This window comes from Oxyura jamaicensis, chromosome 10 (genome assembly GCF_011077185.1).
Source record: "Oxyura jamaicensis isolate SHBP4307 breed ruddy duck chromosome 10, BPBGC_Ojam_1.0, whole genome shotgun sequence".
NCBI classification, from domain to species: Eukaryota; Metazoa; Chordata; class Aves; order Anseriformes; family Anatidae; genus Oxyura; species Oxyura jamaicensis.
In genome coordinates, this window is record NC_048902.1 from 19,060,181 (window position 1) to 19,083,227 (window position 23,047).

General features: G+C 49.5%; 1 protein-coding gene across 5 annotated transcripts in view; it reads right to left on the reverse strand.

The window, feature by feature from the left end:
• IGDCC4 (immunoglobulin superfamily DCC subclass member 4) overlaps positions 1-23,047 on the reverse strand; it is an 88,367-nt gene that overhangs the window by 10,771 nt on the left and 54,549 nt on the right. For 4 of the 5 annotated variants that reach the window (XR_004753591.1, XM_035335982.1, XM_035335984.1 and 1 more), the window contains 14 exons: positions 18,798-18,932; positions 16,507-16,662; positions 15,560-15,970; positions 14,501-14,665; positions 13,476-13,613; positions 11,899-12,072; positions 11,276-11,509; positions 6,616-6,723; positions 5,705-5,888; positions 4,894-5,021; positions 4,367-4,537; positions 3,670-3,807; positions 3,104-3,209; positions 2,196-2,430 (listed from right to left, as the gene is read on the reverse strand). Coding sequence is in view for 4 of the 5 variants with exons in the window: in XM_035335982.1 (XP_035191873.1) it covers positions 2,196-2,430; positions 3,104-3,209; positions 3,670-3,807; positions 4,367-4,537; positions 4,894-5,021; positions 5,705-5,888; positions 6,616-6,723; positions 11,276-11,509; positions 11,899-12,072; positions 13,476-13,613; positions 14,501-14,665; positions 15,560-15,970; positions 16,507-16,662; positions 18,798-18,932 (2,483 nt within the window). In the remaining variant the exon portion in view is untranslated. The remainder of the gene's footprint in view (positions 1-2,195; positions 2,431-3,103; positions 3,210-3,669; positions 3,808-4,366; positions 4,538-4,893; positions 5,022-5,704; positions 5,889-6,615; positions 6,724-11,275; positions 11,510-11,898; positions 12,073-13,475; positions 13,614-14,500; positions 14,666-15,559; positions 15,971-16,506; positions 16,663-18,797; positions 18,933-23,047) is intronic. The other variant, XM_035335983.1, reaches the window with a different exon arrangement.

A 23,047-nucleotide genomic window follows, 5' to 3' on the forward strand; every position in this document is an offset into this window, starting at 1 on the left:
TCGTTTTTTCTTTTTTTTTTCTTACCATAGAAGAACAAGGGGAAGGAGTGTCACTCTAACACCAATTTAGAGGGAAAAATCCCCTTTTCAGTCCACTGCAAACACAAGAATGGAAACTAATAAAAACATCTTCCAGTAAGAGGTGTTTCTGCTACAGCTAAATCCTTATCAAAGCAAACAAGCCTCTTCATTTCAGCCTTTTCATAGAAACACCAACTGATAAAAGCGTGCCCAGACCATACTACCTTCCAGTGACAAGCAGAGATTTCATGCACATATATGAGCTGAGAATGACCATGTAAGAAATGCTGATCCTGAAACCTTCCCTATTTTATGGGGACAGAGCTGGGCAGCAAGCAAGGAAGGTTCCAGCACAACAGCAAACGTTTCTAGGCCAACATGCTTGGGTTTGGCTTCACTCAATGAAAAGCTCAAGTCTTCCATGGAAAGCAGATGCTTTTTAACGCTCTCCCCCACCCCCCAAATTGCTTGGCCCCAAAGCAGCAGTGACGGAGACGTCTGGAGCAGAGCCATTTCAGCATCCTCGGTCCATCTGTCAGGGGAAACGGAGCTGCGGCACCACAGCCCCTGTGTTACGGCGTTGCTCGTAGCGCGCTGCCGAGGGCAGCAGCCTGGGGGTCACTGGGAAGGGGAAGGCATTAAAAAAGGAAAAATCACTTGTGAAGTCCTGGTGTGCGACCCCTGGGGAAGAGGCAGAGAGGAAGGCAAAGGGGCTGCTCAGCAGACGAGCAGAGGTGTCCTGTGAGGGCCCCTGGGGGGTGTCCAGCAGCACAAGGGCCACCCCACCTCCACGTGGTGGCACCCAGACAGGATTTTGTCCCTTCCTCCTAAAGCCACGCTGCTGGGAATCTGCCCGGTCCCACACTGTGGTGGGAGATCAGGAGAGAGGGGCGACTGCTACTGTCCCTTCTTTGTGCCCACACATCTCCTAACAGCATGGAGCCTCCAAGCTCCACTGGAGCCTCTTGGCAACTGCAGCATAAAGATGGTTTTGGCCTGGGTCTTTTCACAGCTGAATATACCCATCAGAGCATGAGGCAGGTGAGATGGAGCTCAGGCTGGCTCAGGTGGCACTTCCCAGCAGGAAGGGGGCATCGGGGTCTCCTGTGCGGGCGCACATCTCCCTCCAGTGCCCGCTCCCAGCAACAGCAGCCTGTTGCTCCTGGCCACCAGCTCTGTCACCTGCAAGGTCATCCTCACCTCACCGGGCACCTCGGGTGACAACGCTGCTCTCCGGGTGGCTGTTCCATGGTGATCCCTGCTTCCCTGTCCACATCCATCAAAAACAAAGCCATTTATTCTGCTAGCAAAACCACTTGGCAAACTTAACTCTCACTTGCCTTTCCCCATCCAGTTAAGGAGGCAGAGAAACCACAGCCAGAATCGCCTCCTCCCACTGGAGGGCACTGACTGCCCAAAACATTTGTCCCTTATTTGACAGAAGGGGCTGTAGGAAATCCCTCACACTCCTTCTTCGGCTCGGGTCCAGAAAGGCAGCTCCATTCCGCTGAAATCCACGGATGCGGCTTGGCTGCAAACCTTCTCCTTCAGCTGAGCGCTGATCCGACACGGCGCTCGGGGACAGCCAAGAGCATGGCTTCAGTGCACAGGGCTGTTAAAGTCAGCTGAAGGTGTTTTATTTCCAAAAGGCCACAGCTGCCTCGCTGCTAGCAGCGAGCACAGGTTAGCCACACGTCCTGAGCTCACCTTCCCTCCTGCGACACACAAGCGCATTGTTGGTGCAAATCCCCTGCGCTCACAAGGCATTTGTCTTACTGAACCTCCTAATTACTTTACAAGCTCTCCCTGGGTTACAAAGAGAGACATAAACAGATTAACTAAATTAGGCCAATTAAAGGTTCCCTAATGGAATGAAATGTTTCAGACAAGCTTGAGAGAGGAAATGGGCAGGGAGGAGGGAAAGACAACGCAACGTCAGGCAAGCCGGGAAAGATTTCTTTTCTTCTGGGGCTAAGGGTTCACTACCCCTGGCAGGTGAAACAGGGTGGCAGATGGCCCAGTGATCCCACACTTGGATCTGACAGCCCACAGCCAAGACTACGAGCACTCTGCGGAGCCAGACAGAATCAGACCCCGACTTCCCAGCAGGATAACCCCAAATGAAGGCTCCTGCCTGGGGTAGGAGTCCAGTCACCAAGTGAACAGGTCATTACCTTCCTCTTCCCATGAACGATGTCCTCAGGGAGGCTCGTGTGGATGAGGCTGTGCACTTCTGTCAGTTCTGTGATGTCTCCCAGGGGCACGGGTGCATCCTCCGACAGCGGGGACATGAGGGACTCCAGTTCATGCGCGTCTGAGGTGGCACTAGGAGCTGCCACCCCTTGCCTGCCCCGGTGGTAGTAAGCGTGGTTGCCGGCTGCCTGGGAATCCAGGCCTGGCAGGGCCTCCCTGAGTAAAAACAAGCAAGACTTGACTTCTCTGATCATGTTCATGTTCCTCTGCCCCAAACTGCCACGAGACTGCCACAGTGATCCAGCCCAGGTCACTCAGCCTGTCCCTGTAGAAGCACCTAGACCCAAGCCTGACACTCGTGAGGAAGCTGCTTGTTCCAAGGCCTGGGATCTCCCACCAGCTCAAAGCTCTCATCAGGCACTAAGCTGGTTTCCTATCGCAGTCTTTCCAAATGCTTGTGGCTGAATCCAGACCCCTGGAATAGCAGGGGGCTTTGGGCTGAGTCCAATCCTACCTACACCAAGCTGTTAGTCAAAGGGAGGTCGCTGTCTTCCATCACCTTCCCAAGTGAAAGTTTTACCAAACATCCTTAGAGCTGTCCAGCAACAGAAGCAAAATACTGCCCAAACACACACATGAAATGATCAGGCAAATGGCAAATAGTGCTTTTTCCCTTTTCTTGCTTTTTTTTTCTCCCCACTGGAAAAAAAAAAAAAAAAGAAGTATGTTCCTTTTAGCTGGCTAGCGCTCCCATGACTCAATCTACATTAACTGATGGCATGTATGCTGCATCCCAAACCACCCAGCTGAGTACAGGGAAGAAGGTCACGGCACGTTTTCTCTCCTTCCACACCAGCCTCCTTCCCCTGCAAGGCGAGGTGGCACCTACCTCTGCTTGCCGTTGCGAAAGCTGGCGCACATGCAGAAGAGTATGCAGAGCAGCCCCAGGCAGACTCCCACAATGATTCCCGTGACAGAGTGGATGTCCAGAACATCTGGAAGGGGAAGGACAGGTGCATTATTTCAGCTGTTAGCAGGAAGAAGGCACAAGAGATCAGAGAACCGCCAGCTACACTAAAACCCATGGGTGATGCCTTTATATACATAAAGGAAAAACGATGGCTTGGCAGTGACAATTTAGAGCACCTTGTATATTCACTCATTTCATGCTACACAAGCGTAACAAAGGCAGCAAGATGCAGGTGGCACGTGCCTTTCCAGAGGGGCTGAGATGGCAGATGAGAAACTGAGTTCTGCTGCGGGATGGGTTCTGGGGCTGCCTGGGGCCTGTGGAGCTGCACATCTGAGGACCCTGCTGTGATCCTCTGCACTCTCCTACCCACAGTCACATCTCACATTCTGCACGGTGCCACCAGGCAATTCCTTAGCAAACAGAGAAATGCCGCTGCTGCTGAACTGTGGTTTCCTGCCCTGGGACAAAGGGGAAATTCGTACCAGACAATTTCTCCCGCAGGGTGTGCACATCCTTAACGTTTGAATAGGGACCAGACCCCACGACTGTCTTTGCTCCCATCTTGAAGAAGTATCTGGTATCACTTTCCAGTCCATGCACTTCAGTGCTGAAGATATTTCCTGATCAAAAGCAAGCCAAGAGAGGTTAAAAATGTGCAATTTCAAGTGCATTCACAGGGCTGCAGCAAAGCAGCAGTGGAAGTCTGCTGGACTGCCAGAAGCGAGGCATTTTGTGCCATGAGCTCTGAGAGGTAATTCAGACACCTCCTAGGTATTAATGAATGTGCTGCTAACAGAGCTGATGACACAGGCTGCGTGCAGTGTTGCTGACATACATCCTCCTAGGAGTGACCGGGCAGTGGCCTGTACCTGCTGGATGGTAATGGCTGGTTCAGCCCTAGATGTGTATGATTTCACATCTCTCAGCAGTCACATCCCTGGACTCTTTTTATATGACGAGAAGCAAGGATCAGCATACGCCTCAAGAACGCTGGCAGCTTGAATTTATTTGTACGTAGTCAAAAATCAGCAGGATTAACCAGCCTGGGCTCTGTAGGCTGACACACAAGCCCACGGGAGAAGGCAGGAACAACCAAATAGCTGGCGGGGTATTTAGTTGAGCTTAGAGGAGACTGAAGACAGGCGTTTGCCTGGACTACAGTACCGCAGGGAGGCTCACCTTCTCGTGTCAGCAAGGTCCACATGTCGTCAGGCTGCGTGTTGTTGGCGTTATACAGGATGAGGTACTCCACAATGATGCCGTTGGGCTCGGCCGGGGGGCACCAGTGCACCTGCACGGCGTAGGGGTTGAGTGGGTGCAGCCGCAGGTCAGACGGAGGAGTTGAGGGACCTGGAAGAGTAAAGACCCACTGTGAGCAGCAGAAACGAGGAGGAAAGCACCCAGCCTGCAGGGCATGATGAATACTCTGTGCCTCCCGTGAATCTTCCACGAATCACTGGCACACATAAGATGACGTGTGACCCTGGTGACTGGACATCCTGTCCAAACAAGCTGTCGAGAGCACAGAGGGAAGGGAGCCCACTACAGGGCAGGACTTGTTGTGCTCCTTCAGTGGGCTTGGGGTCCTGAGCATCTCTCAGCTTCTTATGTACAAAATGACATCAGAGCTTAGAATCTCTCAGGGATTTGATGGAGATTCACAGAAATCCAGGAAAGATCAAGGTTCAATTCCCATAAATACTCACGGTCAGGAAGGGTGAACCGCTCCACCACGCTGCCAAAGGGCCCGTCGATACCAACACCATTGGACTGCACAGCAAACTCGTACCTGGTGTAGGGCTTCAGCCCACTGATGAGGATGTCTTCATCCGAGCTGCCAAAAGAGGAAGCATTCATAAGGTCATTAACGTGAGATGGAACCCATGGCTACCCTGGTGCCTTACCGGGAACACTGTAAGAGGTTATCCTAACTCTTACGGTATTTGATTTTTCACCTAAAGCTTCATCTCCTACAGTGACGTGAATGCAAGAGCATTCCGCTGCAAAATACAGTGGAAAGCAGATTCCCAGCCTTTGGGACCCCTTTTTATGTACTTGCAGAGAAAAGCCTAGTTACAGGCTGAAAACCTGTATGGAAATCCAGATTTAAAATATATCCCCAAATCACAACTTCTTAAACTCTAGCAATTATTAAACCAAACTTGTGAGGACCATCTCACAAATCACGGATGCTTCGAGTCTGGCCATAATTACACCTGGCTTTGTCATCAACAGGGAAATAAGCAAGTAAGGTCCATATAATGCAGAAAAGATGCAGAGACTAGCCAGTAAATCACCTCCTGGTATTTAAGTCATGGACAAACTCCCACTGTGGAAGTCCCAGTGCCACATTTCACCATCTCTGAATTCACCTGTCACCGAGGCAAATAATCCCAGCATTTGAAAAACCTCAGGTTTTGCCAAGTACTTGGACATCCCTGCAGATTTCTCCTCCCTTTTGTTTATTCCTGACCTGAGCAGGTTCGTGGCAGATGAACCCTTAGCATCCCTCTTTACCTTGTGTAGTACGTAACGAGAGAGGCATTTTTCAGGCCCCAAGGGCTGAAGCGCACAGTGTAGTTGACAATCTTAACCGTGGTGAAGTCAGGTTTCTTCCACCTGAGCCATATGGACGTTGAGCTGTTGGACTCAGCATAGACTTGGACTGGAGGCAGCGGAGGACCCTTCTGCACCGGGGGATCTACGGTGGTGCAAGACAAAGCAAAAGATGTGGAGATGCAATGACAGTGAGGCAAAGGAACAGCCATCACAGACAGAAATCGGGGAATAAAAAAAGCTGTGAAGCTTGCACAAAGACGCTGTCTTCCAGTGTAACCACGGACATCCTGCTTAGCCCATCTGTATACACAAATGTCCACACTTTTCGTCATGCGTGGGGAAAAATCCCAATGAGGACCCCCACACCACGCTGGTGGCGTACTGCTGGGGCACACAGGAGGCCAGCTTCAGAGTTATCTGCTCAACAGGCCCACACCAGGCTGAGGAGGAGCCCAGGCTCTTCACCACCCCACCATAGACTGGCAGGGCTGGGATCGGGGCCTAGGTCCTCAGTTTCAGGTCCTTCAATTTCTTTGTAACACTGAGAAACCTGGCATGCTGATCACCCACATTCCTGAATCTGTGTAACATAAGAGACAAAACCCAGGTTACTGGGCATTTCCAAAACCATCCCTGAGCCACTCATGGGGCCAGAGAGTATTGAGAAAGGGGATAATTTGCTCCATTCTCTCCTTCCCAAGGTAACTCATCCGAAACAACTGCAATGACTGTCAAAGGGAGTTCCCCTATGTTGGGATCTTCCCCATTTTGGTAACATCCCTGTTGAAGTCCTTCTTCTCTACCTGTGCCTTCCCTTTGAAGGCACATGCCAAACAGAAGAGACAGACAACAAGCGGAGCATTCCTCACCTACTGCTGCTGCAGGTGCCTTTTCGGTTTTGCCCTTCCAAACGGCCGCATAACCATCTTCGTGCTTATTGAATGCCACCAGCTTCACCTCATAGAGCTTCCCAGGAGCTGGAAAAATCAAGCAGGGTTTGACGGGGGTTATTTTTCTTACCAGTCCTCCTCCACTTAGACATGTTTTTTTATAGCTTTTCCCACCATCCAAGAAAGCAGCTCTAACAGAGCTGTATTTGCTAAAATGCATCAGGACGCACACACGCCCCTCCTCTCACAGGGTTTTCACATTCAAATATTGTCTGACAACCGGAGCATTTATCGTCACAGCTACTTCCTCATTCTCCTCTCCCTTTTTACAGAAATTATCAGTAGCAAACAGACTTTCCACAGCCCCTGAGAGGGTTAAGCAGTGTCCCGGCCTGTAGTACATCATCTCAGGATCTCCTGAACCTTCTCACCTTCAAACCACAATGGAACCCCCCCTGGAAGTGAACAGACCGTCTTATTTATTCTTGGAGAGACAAGATCCTTCCCTCTCCTCAAAACGCACATCATTTCTAAAGCCATTCCTGATTTATTCACTGCTGTAAGGCTCTTCCAGCACGTCCCTGACCTCCCTGTTAAGTCACCGGGAGCGTTGTTGTATGGGGACTATTTTGCCTCCCCAGCAGAGTTCCTGCATTTGCAGTTAGGAAAGCAACAGTGCAAACAAAACCCATGCCAGAAACCTGAGGACTGTCTTTACACACCCCTCCCATCAGACGGGTGCACACTTCATGGGGAACATCACACTCTGATCCCAAAATGAGCTGCAGGACAGGGCGCCGCGTCACCAGACAGCAGTGGCCTGGTCCAGAACCCATTTCTCCCTTTCCTCCTGCCTTTTGTTAGCTGAAACGTTCCTTTGTCATGCTAAGCAACATCTGAGGGGTTTTTCACAAAGACGTCTAATTGACAAAACAGCTTGGGACATCCAAAGTTTTCAAATAAGCCACTCGCCAGCTTCTCCCTTCAGCAGCCAGCCCATTCAGAAGCTCAGCAAGAGCAGTGCAGACTGTCTTTAGCTGCCTTGACTGCAGCACGTTAATGAAGTTTGTTAATTTGGGCCGTGCCTGTTCATTCCCTGCCCCGATAGATCACTGCTCCCTTTGCCAGGCAACGTAAGCAGAACAAAACCCTTCTTATTGATGCCAATTTTATTATTACTGCGCTGATTACGCTCCCAGAGGCTAATGGTACCAATTACCAAAGGCTCTCACTGCTCCACAACACATGTTCACGCTCAGAATATAAAAACAGTTCAGCCACATTCTTGTCCCTGAAAGAATCTCCAAAGCAAACAGAGTTTTATCTGCCTCCAAAGAAGTTTGATCTGCATTTCCACACTCCCCAGCCACAGGAAAATACTTCAAACCCACACAAGGGCAAAGAGGCACTCAACTGCCAAGCAGCTGGGGCCACAGGCTTGGTGAAACAAAGAACCCCCAGCCCATCTCTCACCAGCATACACGCCCCAGCCTCCTGCTAGAGCATTTGGCTGGGCTTCATTGGGACACGAGCTCATCGTGAATGATGGGATCCAAAACGATGAGGAAGAGCTCACAGATGGGATGCAGCTGTGGGCAGCTCCCGTTGGGGCATGAAGTGAAGGGGAGGACAAGGCCTCCATCTCCATCCTTGGGTAGGAACAATACGGCAGCCACTCCGACATGAAGCCAGAGCAGCTCTGCTACACGACCAAGCAATTCATATTCTGAAAACAGGGGTATTTTGGGTTTCTCAGAGGTTTGGCTTCAATTTTTATACACAGGCCCAGATGTTCAAACTCTTAGAACAAGCAGACATAAAGCTCTATCAAGCTGTCAAGAAGCTAGTAGGCAGCATGAAAACAGATGTATTTCACTACATTCCATCATACATTAAATATAAGCAGAATAATCTAGTCCAGATCATTTCAAATCACTAATCTGGATGACTGTGTAATATATCCAATATGCTAAATACTTCGCTTCGTTCAGTTTTTCAAGGTGTTCACGTAGGCCAGATGCCTTATGTTCCCCTAAGTGGGAAATCTCCCTGATCTCCGGGGAGTCACTTCCAGAGGAATGCACTCTTCCTCCATGGGATCGTGGAAGACAGGATCAGATCCTTCCTGTTTGTTTTTCCTGTCGATTACGGCCCTGGTAGTCATGCACTATTACAGACACCGACCGCTAGAACGGAGATAGGAATCAATGAGAACTTCTCGGGGATGAGCCGTGCTGGTGATTCAGGACAGCTTCCTTTGGATTTCATGGGATCGTTAAACTGTTGTGTTTCTTCTGTACCTTTGAACAGCTGCCCACCTCTCTGGCAGGATTTCAGCGCATAACTCTGCACATAAGTCTGCACGTAAGAGCAGATGCAAAGAGTGACCTTAGTGATATCACTCCAAGGAGACATGGTTTCTTCCAGAGGTTAGCAAGAGTACAGGAGAAAATACCTTCTCTTGCTTCAGACAGCTCAGAGAGAGCTGGGACATAACCAGAGGCAAAATCAAGAAACCAAACACTGGGGATAAGGCAAAGCATGAGTAAAAGGAAAGCTGCAGGACAGAGAAGAGCTGGTAGACAAAGCTGGCACTATTTTAGTAGCAAGACCAGCTACAACTTGGGAAACTAAGGCAGGAAACATGGGCAGGGCTCTTTGTGGGTGCAAGAGTTGCACTGTTGCTGTGAATGAAGAACTACTGCACTCAAGAAGCACTGTCCACGGCTGCTTTCTGCACATCCATCCACTTCTGCCTGAGGCATGTCTCAAAAGGAGCTGTCTCGTCAGAAAGCATTTCCCTCTTGTCCTGCTGTGCTCCCGGAAAAAATTAAAATAAAAAAGGAAATCAGGAAATCGAAATCAAGCTGCACAGGATTTTATCCCTCAGGCTAACCCTAAATCAAGACAGGACAAGCGTGTCCAGTGCAGAGAAGTGGAGCCAAGGAGCACCGCGTGACTGCACTGCAGCAGTACACGGTGTGTATGCTGTGTTTGTTTGCAGTAACATGGCATACAACTATGTCTGAGCTACATTCAGCATTCCCAGTGCCTAATTCTGGGATTTCCTCACACCTCATCTCTTCAAGCTTGCCTCAGTTTCTGGTTTCAGCCGTGACACGCCAATGGCCCATCTCCTCTGGGCCAGCCTCCCCCTGCCACCAGGCAGCACCATCACCACGTGCAGCGCCCTTGCTACCTGCAAGACCCCTAAAGCAGATGGAAGTACTTGCACTGGGCAGCTCCCTGCCATAAACCTCAACTCTTTTAAACCCCAGTCGCTCCTCCTCCTTGTTTCATGTCCAAACCCCTGCCTTTCACAGCACAGCCAGATTCCCGACCCCGTTACTGTACACGTGCAGGAGCACGTCATTCGGCAGCGCAAGGGGAAGAGAATGGCCATGGCTGGAAGAAACCAGAGCCTCTTGCTGATACAACGATGGCTGATCCACAACAGCCAAATCATAAGGAAGCTATTAGGTCTTGACGGATGCCCAAATTTAAGGAAGTAATTACAGAAGAACAAGCAGCCTTCTCAGCATCGCCATGCCAGAGCATTTGGAACCAATTCAGCCCGCTCCCGAGCCCCTCCGCTAACTGATTTGCCAGTGGTTAGAGCAGCGCATGATGATGTTCACATGTGGTTTCCTCAACGCAATAATTACAGACCTAAATTCTTCAGAGGAACTCCTAACTGTTAACACCCTCTCAGCGGCAGGACTGCTGCAGCATGCCTGGAGTACTGGAAATCTGCTCAGTGATGACACGAGCTGTCCGTCCAGGTGCTGCAGGCTGACCTTACACCGTGCACAATATACGTGTCAGCCGTGTAAGATGAACCAGCAGGAGAAACACTCGCCCCTCAGTCTCTGCAGTGGGCACGGATGAAGCATGAAGTGGGGGATGGAAGAACTCTAAGAAGCAGAATCCTGTTATCAGGATGCATCTGCCATGGCTCTTTTCTCTCTCCATCCTGTATTGATGGGCAAATCAATTCATTAGTATGATGAGATGTTAAAAACATAACCCCTTATGGGAAAAAATAAATGTATTAAGCCAGGCGGGTAACTCTGACTGCAATGCAGACTTGTTCTCCAGCCACAGACACTCTGTTTTCCCTCAGGGGAAGTGGAGGAGAATACTGACCCAAAATTAGTATGCTGTGAATTAACCTACATCTGCATTTTAACATAGAGATATTTCAAATAGCATGCAACTGTGGAGCTTCTTAGAAACATACAGACAAGGAGAGATCATTTCCCTGACTAGTGATTTTAATCTAAGCACTCTTATATTGACATAATAAAGAACAATAATCGATGCATATCCCCTCATTAGTATATACTAAGTATATTAGTAGCCCTTGGTTAAAAATCCAATCCCTGCTACACTGCCTTCATCAATTTCTGTCTTTCAAACTCTGCTTAGAACAAGTCCCAAAAGCCGCACACCAGAAATTATTTTGGGTGCTCTTAAAACAAAAAAACAATCAGGCAGAGTGCTCAGCTCATGCAGTTGTGGGCCTATACACCTGCAGGCGAGCAGGTAACGCTGAGCTACCTGCAAGTATCCTGGGACTGCTGTAAAGCGTCAGAGTCAGACCTGGTTTCTGCACCCACTGCTAAGAAGACCAGCTCACCTAGTCGAGTCAGTTCATACTGCTTCACTTTTTTCTTCAGCTTTATGGGCCCTACGTCCCAGCTCTCATCTTCAGCACCATCCAGGGGGCTTTCATCACTGGCCTCCTCTTGGCTCACCTCCCGGTAGTACAGCTTGTAGCCTGATATCTGGGCATGGTTGGCTGGGGGCTGCCACGTTATCAGGAGAGACTCCATCTTCGCTCGGACTTTTAATTCCGTTGGGGCAAATGGAACTAGAAGACAAGAGCAAAGTGTTCAATCACTTACCTCTGTTTCCCTGCTCTACTGAATCCTCCCTGATCTTGGCAGTGCGCAAGGGGTGTGAGGACAGGCCGTCCTGCCAGAAAGACATCTCCACTGTCTAACAGAACGGTGTGGTTGAACTCTCCCATGAGTTTACCAACTGCATGATGCAGGAAAAAGCACTGTCACAAAGCTGTATGGGAGCTTCTCCGTGTACTCTGAGTTACCACCACCTTTAACCACAGGTACCCTGGTCCAACCATAGCCAACAGAATTCCCTAATGAAAGCAAACGTCTCTGGCTATGCCTCAAGCTCCTCATCTGTGAAATAACATCCTGCAGCCCCCGCTCCCAATCCCAGGCACCATCCCGCTCCTACCGTGCGTTTGGTTGTCCCTGTCAGGAGTCCGGTGCTGGGTCCACTCAGACGGGGCCCCATAGCCCATGCTGGTGCTGGCTGCGATGCGTACTTTGTACACTTTGTTGGGATGCAGCGAGTAGAGAGTGATCTGTGTTTCGTTTCCACCCACCTCAATGGAGGTAACCTGATCTGCTGGAACCAAGGTGACACCAATGAAAAAGGGTTTTCCCACCCAAATTGCAGCCACAAAGCCCAGCGACACCCATATGGCCTCTTGCCACCAGGAAAAACCAGCAATAAAAATTGGCCAGAGCTGATATTTTGACTGACAACCCCCTTCATCACATTCAGAACCACAGGACGCCTTCAGCACCGCTGAGCCTGCCTGGAGGGAGCCATCAGAGCCCTTACTGCTGCTGACCTGACGGCAGAACAGGAGCACAGCTGATGGTAAGTTCCAGTGGTTCCCATTGCTGTATTTAAATCCACACCTTAATTTGAACCAGAAATGTCCAGCAGCCCTGCTTTCTGCAATACTCACACCTTCACCAACGCCAGATTGAGTTTTTATCACTCCCTCGTCAGCCCACCCAAGTTCGCAGGGGAGATAACAGGAAATTTAAACCGAGAATGATCTGGGATTTTCACTGTAACAACTAATTGGTCTTGCAGGAGATTCATACCGCCTGTTTGGTGAAAGCAGAGGTCTTGCTTTTCAGCTTCACTAGGTGTAAACTCAGCTGAGAGTACTGTCCTGCCATGTAACACTGTCTGCTTGAGTGTGAACCCTGGACTGCAAATATTTCCAAGGTTTTACGACGCCACAGAGCCACGTGCAGGCTCAAGGCAAAAAAAAAAAACCAAAAAAAAAAAACCAACACAACAAGAGCCAGGAGTCACACTGCAGACTACTAATCCAGATCAAACACATGGGAACATGTCCAACACTTCATCACATTCCCCATCCTTCTCTTAGTAAGAAGCATGACCCCGGGAAGTGAGAAGCTGCAAAGCTTTGATGGTTTTAAGAGCAAATACCCAGAAGGATTTGCAAAGCAAGCACACATGGAATCAGAACAACTGCATTCAGCATATGGAAATGTTACCATCCCTGCTGAAGGCTTCGTACAGTGTCTGACAATATAAACAAAACCAGATAAAACTCAGTAACAGGGCAACACAGCCTTGCCAGGACACTTTCATAAGGATCGCTGATTAGACTCCATTTTAAAGGAATCCAATGCATACCCTTGTCCTGAAGCAGCAAAAAGCTCTCCTCCCAAAACACACCGTGCAGAGGGCACCACAGGGTTGGTGATGCAAGCCTTCCTGGGGCAGCACGATCGGGTGAGCCATTCCCCTGGGGACACAAGCTCTTCCACAATCATGGGAAAAGGCAGCTGGGAGTAGTGGGAAGTAGCACAGCAGCAGCACTGCCGTGACCACCACCAGCAGAGTCCAGCTTCGGGAGGGCTGCTCTCAGCAAAAAAGGGTCCCTCGCTGAGGGACCTCGCACTTCTTCCCCTCAGCATGACATGCTGTTAGTGCTGCGAGAGCAGAAGACACAAACCTCTTCCAAACATCGTTTCCCTCACCTTCCTTGAGGGTACAGTAGTCAATCTTGTACTTCGTTATCTTGCCGTTACTCAGCTCCGGAGGAGGAGGCAGCCACGTCACACGGATGTCACCAGGAGTCATGCTCGACAGGGACAGCTGAGGGGCAGCACTAGGAACTGGGCAGAAGAAAGTCAGTAAAGACTGTGTCCTCTACAAACTGGGCAGGTTAGCAGAATGGTTAATCTGCCTAGGCTGTAGCGTGGAGCATGAAGACACCAGAAGAAATGCCTCACTGATTCAGGCTTCAGCCCGGGAATCCCCATCCCCTTGAGAATCAGAGCTCTGTGCTGCACGCAGCTTTCATGCCTTCAGCTGAGTTTTTCAGGCTTCTGACACACACACACGGGACCAGGCAGTTCACTACGTCAGGAGCATTAAAAGCACACAATGCACCCTGCAGCATAGCAGGGGATGGCTTTGGCAGACCTCAGGCAAACGTTTCTTGCCTCGGTCATGCAGCCTGTTGGGAGCTGTGCATGCAGTCCCCTGTTGGGCAGCTGTCCATCTGGCACTCTGCCTTTACGGCTCAAAAAATGCTAATGGTAAGCGCTAATATCAACACAAACTACCAACTCTTAAGGGATCCAACCTCAAGCCTCCTCCCACCCCCTACAAAGTTCAACTGATGCTTTTCCTCTGAGTTGAAATCATGTCTGGCCCAGAGACAAAGTTTGGAGCAACACCACTTTAGGCAGATGAAAGTCCAGAGGACCTGACTGCAATTTCTGCAGGATTCTCAAGGGCCCCAGCATCAGTGAGAGCATTTTCAGGCTCTTCACCACCCAAGCTGATGATCAGACCAGGGTAGGTTTATTATTATTATTTTTTGGTTGCTTTGTTGTTTTTTTTTGTTGTTGTTGTTTTTTAAAACGGCTTATAACAACAAAACTGTGGGAGCAGGAGATTGAGGTTCCTAGGATTTCATACTACTCTCCAGAGCATATTCAATGCCCACCATGAAACTGGACAAGAATATTTATTATACCCATCTAATTCAACGCACCGTCCTCCAGGGTCTGAACAATTATGGAAGAGGACGTCCGGCTGGCTCCGAGCTGGGAATACGCGACCACGTAGAAGACGTAGTTGGTGTTGGGTTCTAGGTCCTTGACTTGCAGCTCAGTGGTATCATTATTGACAGCAAACTGGTACTCCACATTATCTGTTCCTAGAGCCAAGGAAACACTGATCAGCAGGTCAGTGAACTGCCAAGACAGTCCAAGAAAAAAAAGGACTTAAATCACAAGACCCAGAGCGTAAAACCACCTTCAAACTCACTATGCCCTGTCCAATTTTCCAAGTGTCTGTACAAAACCCATCTCCTATGTGAACTCATTGGGCAAAAACATCCAATGCTTAAGTGTTAACACCTCCATTTTGCCTCAAGCTCCTCGATCCATGCTAAAGCAGCTGAAATTACCACCCCAAATTGCAGAGGAGCTGAGGAAGCAGTTCGGCAGGCGTACTGGCTTGTTGGCTGTTCAGGAATACAGACCCCAAGCAACCCAAGTGCCTCACTCCAGATTCTGGGTGTCGATATTTAGTGACCACCTCTGTGCACCATATAGTTGTTCTGTATCTCCATTAATAATCAAACACTTTGCGTATGAAATCAAAGCACTGGAAGAAGAATAAAGAATGGAAAAATGGAAATAAGTTTCCAGAAGTGTCTTCTAGAAAGGGAAGAAAACAACTTAGGAGATAACTCGGGTTGTTTCCAAACCATCTGGATGCACTAAAGCTATCCCGACCCTGTTGGAACAGAAACAAGAGTATGAGAGCGGATCTCTAAAGAGGTGTTGCAAACACCAGACTACATCAGCTTTAACTATCCAAACTAACACACCCAGTTCTTTGCCTTGAGCACAGTTCTGCTGAGAGCAAGCTAAGAACAACCCAGGGGAACTCCTGCAATTATAAAAAGCCCAGTACTAAGTGCAGGGTAGGCCTCCTGGTGTTTTTGGAAGGGTCTTCTCTGCCCAGCACCAGGGACACAGACTTTCCCCCTTTATCATCACATTCCCATGGCTGTTGCCTTGCTCTGCAGGCAGATAACACCTACCCACAGCCCGCTGGTAATGCAACGAGAAGCCAATGATCTGCTCGCTGTTGTACTCTGGCCGCTCCCAGGACACTAAGACTGTGGTGCTGGAGAGAGACACGGCTGAGACCTTCTTGGGAGCGCTGGGCAAGCCCTCCCGCACAATCACGGAGAGCTTGGCAGTGGCACAGGCCATGCCCAGGCTGTTCTCAGCCACACACTGATAGTAGCCGGCATCCTCCAGCCCGATCTGGTTGATGACGAGGCTGCCGCTGCTCTGGACCTTCACGCGCCCATTGGAGAGGATGGCCTCGCCGTTCTTCAGCCAGTGAATGGTGGGGGCTGGCTCGCCCTCCGCCTTGCAGACAAATCGAGCCGTGCTGGCTCGGGTGCGTGAGATGGTTTCAGGAGCCTGGGAGATGCTGGGCGTAGCTGGGAGGAGAGATGACAAATTAATGCAGAAAGAAGGAGGGAAAGAGAGCAGAGCAAATCCCTTCTCCTCCCCCCTCGCTGCTATGTTTTATTCAGTAGCAGCTTTGCTTACAAGATAGGATTTGCCAGGCAGACTCTAGAGGCTTAATTTAGACTCTGTCCAAAAGGAAAAATAAATTCCGTATCAATCATGTGCTGCGTTCCCTGATCCTAGGCTGTTCTCCCTACTGGCTTCCACAGTGCTGAAAGTTAATTGCTGATACAGATTTCCACAGGGGGACCCAGGAGAACAAAAGCAAGGCATAAAACGCTTCAGCAAACACAAGGAACTAAACCCCAAATTAAAGAGGTGACACTCCCACCAAGAGCTATCCTAACCCAGGGCCTCCTGGCTCTAGCCCGACTCCTTTCTTCCCCAGCACGGTTCAGAAACACAACCTCTTGGGGAGCTCCTGCATATCAGACCAGGTAATCCAAGGCTACACGGCCAGCATTTCCTCACTTTACCTGGAGCATTTATCCTGCTCTCTACTCACCAAGGACACGGAGCTCAGCTGCAGCTGTAACGAATTGCCTGGTCTGGGGTTTGTTAGCACGGCAGACGTACACTCCGGAGTGATGGGGTTGGCTGGAAGGAATGAGGAGGTTTGTCCGACCCAGCACGATCACATCTGTGGAAACGGGCTTTCCATCTGCAGGAATAAACGTGCACAAATGTGGGAGGGAGCCTCAAGCTGCCCGTTAGGAGGGCTCACACACAGGATCACAGAGACCCTCAAATCCCAAACCACAGCCCCGCAGAGGATTTCAGCCCGGACATTCCTCGGTGCTCGACAGGCATAGGCCAGCCCAAAAGAACACTGACCCAAGGTTTCGTTTAGCAATAATCAGAAAAGTTCTGTTTTGGATCAAAACGGTCTCTAATGCCTAGGGCGTGCCTGGAATGAGACCCTCTAGGAATAGCACATTTAAGGCAAAGCTAGGCTAACATGTTATTTGGAAAAACACACTGCTGAATCTGCCTGCTGACCCCATACACAACGCACGTGTCTCCTCCCTTCGTGTGTGAATGTAAATGTCAGTGAGAGCACTGAATGGCTAATGGCTTGTCCCTCTCCAGCTGCTGATGAATGGGTGCAGCAAAACCTGCAGCACTCCCCTACCCTCACCTCCAACAAATTCATCTGAGCCTGCACCTCAAGACAGGAGTGAGCTCTCCACCTCCACTCGGAGCAGCTGCACCTACTTAGCACCATCAGCGGGGAGCAGGGCTAACATCAGATTCTCTGCCCCCTCCATTTATTTCAGGGGCTTTCTGCTGGCCTCACAGTTCAGTGGCTGTGCGCTCAAAGGAACAGAAAGGCTGCGCACCCCACTTGCACAGGAGTGGCCTGAAAACCTGCCTCCAGATGGTAGCAATTAGCTGACACCACCGGGGCTGGCAAGAGCCAAGCTGGCAACCTGGAGGTACAATCCTCGGAGTTACCTACACGCCAGTAACCCAGCCTGCTCCTTAACACTGGCCTGCAAAGGAACATGCCCGTGTAACACAGAATTACTATTACAGTCAACACATCCTTTCCCGCTTGAAGAGTCCATGCTGGAAAGCAGAGGGGACCAAGAAAAGACTTGAAAATAAAGCGCGCAAGGAGCTCTTTCACCAGCCAATTCACCAGGGAACCAATTCACCAGCCTTTCACCAGGGAACTCTTTCCCCTTCCTCTCCAGCCATCCAAAACAATTTCATAGTGATAATTTAACCCTGATAACATCTATTATACTCTGTGCTTTCAGTATAGCAATGAGTAAGTGATCTAGCATAGGAAAGCTGTGTATTTCTAATTGTGAAGTGCACAGGATAAAACACCAACATTGCTGCCACAACATTTAATCCTTGCTGATTTGATTTCCAAAGTTGTATCCCTTGAGATTTTTTTTTGCTCCTTTTTTGAAGGGAAGAGGAAATATTTGTATACACTAAAATCACTGCCTGTGGACAAGTCTGGGCTGAAGACCAACTACAATAAATGGTTACAGAGGGAAGGAGTCTTAAGTTGTGACCCAGATTTATGAAAATGACAGAGCCTTTTCTGGGATGGAATCAATTCCTGAACTGAGAACGGGTACAGTCAGAGCCACTGATGGATGTGACACTCACTGAAGTGACACTAGCATCCTACTCGTGACTTAGGCTATCAGTGCTAGGTAACATATGCCAGTCTGGCTTATTTGTACACCTCAAACAAGATCTAAGCATCTTCTTGATCCTTCCATTATTCTGGGGAGAGGGGGAAAAAAAAAGCCAATAGTTTGAACATAGGAAGATTTTTGAACAAAAAAACACCCAGCAACACTCCCAGCTCACAGCCATTTCAATAATTAACAGATCTTATCCTGTTTTATAATGCTTCGAGATAATACAAGTTTTTTCCCTGGTGCAATGGCAGATTCCACAGAATCCCCGCTAACCTCTGAGTCACTGGAGGAGTGGCAGAGACCTGACCCCATCTGGTGACCTTTACCGCTCAAGCTCCTACAATGAGTATGACTAATTTAGATCAAAAGGCATCCAGACACCGGAACTTCATATATTTCACAGGTCAAACAGACATAAAAGTGAATTGTGTGCTTTGTAGCCTGCTAGATTTAATCAGCATTTCCAGTTTAGCAAGGACACCCTATCCTGTGACACCACCTGCATCATTAGGCACTGATGTAAAAAGCACCTTTCTTGTCCCCCAGATTTTTCTGCCTTTTAACAGATTTGAAAATAGAGTCCCCAGGTTCCTCTTGATGTCAAAAGCTTAATTCTGTCTCACACACTCACCCTGTCGTATCCAGGAGACAAAGGGGGTGGGATCGGCGGCTGCCATGCACTCCATCACCACGCTTTCCCCCGCCACCACTGTGGTGTTCTCTGGAGCAGCAATGATGGTGACATCTCCTCCTGCTGGCTGGGAACCTAAGGCCGAAAATAAAAAGAGAAGTCTGTTCCTCCAAACTGAGAAGCTCCCAGGAAAGCAGAGAACACCAAACCCAGCCATCCCAGCCTTGCTTCCCCAGGCTGTCTCACATGTGTTAACAGCTCGGGTCTAGTTGGAAGAGAAAAGCAGGTCTTGGGTTTGTGTTTTCATGGAAAAATAACAAAGAAATGCACTGAAGATTTATCCTGATCCCATCAGCACTAACAAAAATCAGTCTCAGGATTTTCACATGGAGCATAAGAAGGGTTTCAGCCCAGCATCTTTGTCAACTGTTGCTAAATGGATGTTTGTTAATTAGATGGAACAAGACACCTCACGTGGAGCAACTGCTCAGGACACAGCCCAGCCTTTGCCAAGGAAAAGTAACAGTGCAGAAAGAATCTAACAACTCAGTTAAAGAAATTCTGATATCCAGACATGTATTGTAAACTGCCACAAAGAGAGGTCGAGCCTGTGTGTCCAGACCTTCACCCCAGAGCACAAAGGCTAACTAAATCAGTCACCAGGCATCTGGAGGAGGGCACACTATTTAGCTTACATACTCATAGATGAATGGCCAGCATGTAAATCAAGTAACGTCTACACAAAGATCTACAGGCTGCCTTGCACAATTTCTTGAGAACAGGATGGGGATTTTTTTGCTTGAAACAAACCTTCTGCGTCTACCCACTGCTGCTCAGAGGTTAAGGGAAGGTGAAGGAAATGCCTCTGCAGCGGCCAGATTTCTTTTTTCAGATTAAAACAACCGGAGCACGCTTGAGAAGAGCAGACTGTTCGTGACCTTCGACAGCAGCAACGCTGTTTTTCCAGCTTTCCCAGAAACGTCTAACTCTGAGGGACACTTCTGTTGTTGTCCTCAGGAAGGGAGAAGTAACTGCAGAGGAGTCACGTAGCGTAATTCCTAGGCCTGCCCCAGGTGCTCCCAGGGCCTAGCTGTGAGCCTCACACAAATAAAAGCAGGACCTTTCTGTACGGCCCACAGTGAAACTCTCAGTCTCAACATGCTGCAGGGTTCCCACCAAAGAGGTTCAGAGAAGCTCGTGAAGGACACATTTACCAGGACTGTTAAATTGAAGGTCTCGCTGCAGGCCCCAGCCCAGGATGTCCCCACATCTCAGACCATCAGATGCTGAGGGAGATGTCCAAGGAAAGCGCCACGTCCCCCAGACCCAGCTTCTAATGTACCTTCCCCCTTGTGTCTGCTGTGGTCGCTTCTGGAGATGAGGCCCTCTGTGGCAGCCAGGCAGCATTTGTTTGTACTGCCTGGACAGTGAACGCCATCGGCAAACGGAGCGAGCGGGAGCCTGTGCTTGTCCAGCAGATGGAAGCAGAGACCGAGGAGCGCCCGCGGTCCCCCACCTGGGGCAATGGCTGGACACAAAAAGCAACCCCAGCCCTGCGCAAATACCAGCAAAAATAGCAAAAATAGCTGCCACAGGGCACAAAGGGAAGCCGAGCCAAGCATCCTTCGTCCAGCAGAAGGAGCAGGCTGTATGCGGGGCCTGGAGCATACGGGCATGTAAACATCTTTTTGTGCTTCCAGCACGGTGTGGGCTGGCCAGGGCTTTGCCACGTTTGGTTACAGAATGGGGACAAGAAGAAACCACAGACCAAGGATTCGGAGGCCCCCTTGCCTCCGAATCAACGTCCTGGCCACTCCTGACTGCAGCACCGAGCTGAGCTGGAGAGCTACTGAGAGACAACAGGCTGAATGCACAAACAGGCACGAGAGCTTCCACGAGAGGCACGTAAGCTGGGCCTCACAGAAACGCAAGGCTTTCCAGAACAGCAGCTTTCATTGAACTCCAGTTCAACAAAGCACTAAAATCCACAATAATCGTTAGTCCTGCAGAACAAGTGAGACACGGCTGGGCGAGCGCGGCTCGGTGCGGTCTCTTAAATTAGCAGCACGCCTCTGCCCTCGCTCTTCCCCATACAGCAGACGAATGAGAACAAGGAGAAGGAGCTTTTGAGCCAGGATTTTGGGCAGAACATGGCTGTCTGTCCACGCACCCCTTGGGCAGGACATGGCTGCAACACTCCTGTGTGCATAAAGCTGTCATTTTCTGCATGGTGCTGGGGAAAAAAATGCCTAGAATGACAAAATAGCATCAGCCAGATGGCAATACATCCCTCGCCAGACTTCCAAGCGGCTTTCTCTACCATGCTTAGAGGCAGAGAGAGAGCTCCCTGTCCCTTTGCACCCCTCTGTATCAGCCAAGTGGGCAGCCCCCGGGTGCTGACTGGCACAAGCATGGAAGAGGCATCAGGAATTTCACACAAACACACCTTTCCTACACCCAGGATCACATCACTCAATCCTTCAACAACCAGGTAGGGCTGTCGGTCACTGGGAGAGGGAGCTGACAAGCTGCCCAAAGCCTCCCTCACTCTGAAAAGGTCCCAAGTGCCACTAGCCATGGGCAAGCCACCGGTAAGAGCCCCAGGATTCACGACTTACTGCTCCTCAGCTCCGTGCTCTGGAAGGTAGAGGAGGGCTGATAGTGGGGCTTCCTGGCAGCCAAACCCAAGGCACACAGCAAGTCTCAGTGGCTCTGACAACTAAGAGGGGAACAGCCACAGGGATCTGCAGCTCAAGCATCCCTTTCTGCTGCCCTCGGACAAAACTCTGGTCTCAGCATTGAAAAACTATAGGGAAAAAAGTATTAGCTCAGATGCCAGGTCTGTTTGTCACTGATTGTTACTGAAGTTGTATTAAAAAATTGAACAGTTCCACTTTTTTTTCAGTACATTCCTTGGTGTGTGCATGGCTGAATGCTCTGCGTACCTCTTGCACCCACGAGCAGTTCTCTCCAGCTCTGTATTTCACTGTGGGGCTGCAGAGCAAGTCTACAAGTCAAGTTCCTCCTGAAACAGCATTCTTTAGAGCATATTTTTCCCTTGCTTTCTCAACAGGCCAGTCGGATAGGATGGAGCTCAGGTTAACTGCTACAAACTGGCTTTGGTTTGGTTTGAAGAGTTCCCAAGAACAGACTCAGCTAACCAGGAAAACCTCCGCTCAGTGCAGTCTGACAAACATCAGAGCAAAACCAACTCTCGTTTTTGTCTCTGCTGCCACTGAAATAATTTCAGGTCAAGAGGGAATGTTGTTAGAACCAAAGGAAAAAAGAGCTGCAGTTTCCACGACATCTTTCACTGCCTGAACAAAATAGGTCACCGAACACATCTGCACCATGCCGTCCAGTCTGGAGCCCTAAAAGCTTTCCACAGTGCTGCTATTTAAAACTTGGGTTTTGAGATTCCTCTCCCCCATAACCCCCTCTTTGTTTTGTCTCTCCAAGGAGCAAAGCTGCCCCAGGCAAAAGCTTTGCCCAGCCCAAGGCATGAACCATGAATTCAGATAAAAACTTTGTCACCACGGCTTTTGCGGAGTTTTTGCCCTTCTGAATCAGTTGGACCAATTTTACTCTCTTTTACCAAAAACTGCCTGTAGGGTGCACAACGATGGCTCTGAGGGGGGTGCTGGGACTGAGAGAAATCCCCTGGGCACTGGAACAATTTGAAATGAAGGCTCTGCTCATCTGCACAGCGAGACTGCAAGGCTGCCAGCCCAGCACAAGAGACAAGATGATGACACTGATGATATCAAGAAATATTTCCAAAATATTCTCCTGGTTTTTACTGTTCATGAACGACTCACTGCAGCCGATTCCTCAATGTTTATGCATTTTCCTCCCCTCCTACCACGAGTCAGGAAAGTCAAGCCAAATGGGGTCCAGGGCCAGGTGGAGACAGGCCCTGAGGAAACACCACAAATCAGTCACTCATCAGCAGGTGTAGTATAAAGATAAAAAGAGGTAGCAAGGGGAGCACAGGGAACAGACAGCAATCGTGAACATGCCCAGCACATCTCTGCCCATGAGCTGCCTAACCTGTAAGAAAATCCTGTACAGGTTCAGAGAGGAGGGAAACCGCAGGGATGTGAAGGGAGGCACTGCAGGGAGCTGCTTGGGACGGAGCACAAAATGTTTATTTCAAGTTTTAGCTTGAGTTATAACATACGTGAGTGACTTCAAACTCCACGAGTTTACAACTTGGTCCTGTCTCTAACACATCCATAATTCATCAGCTA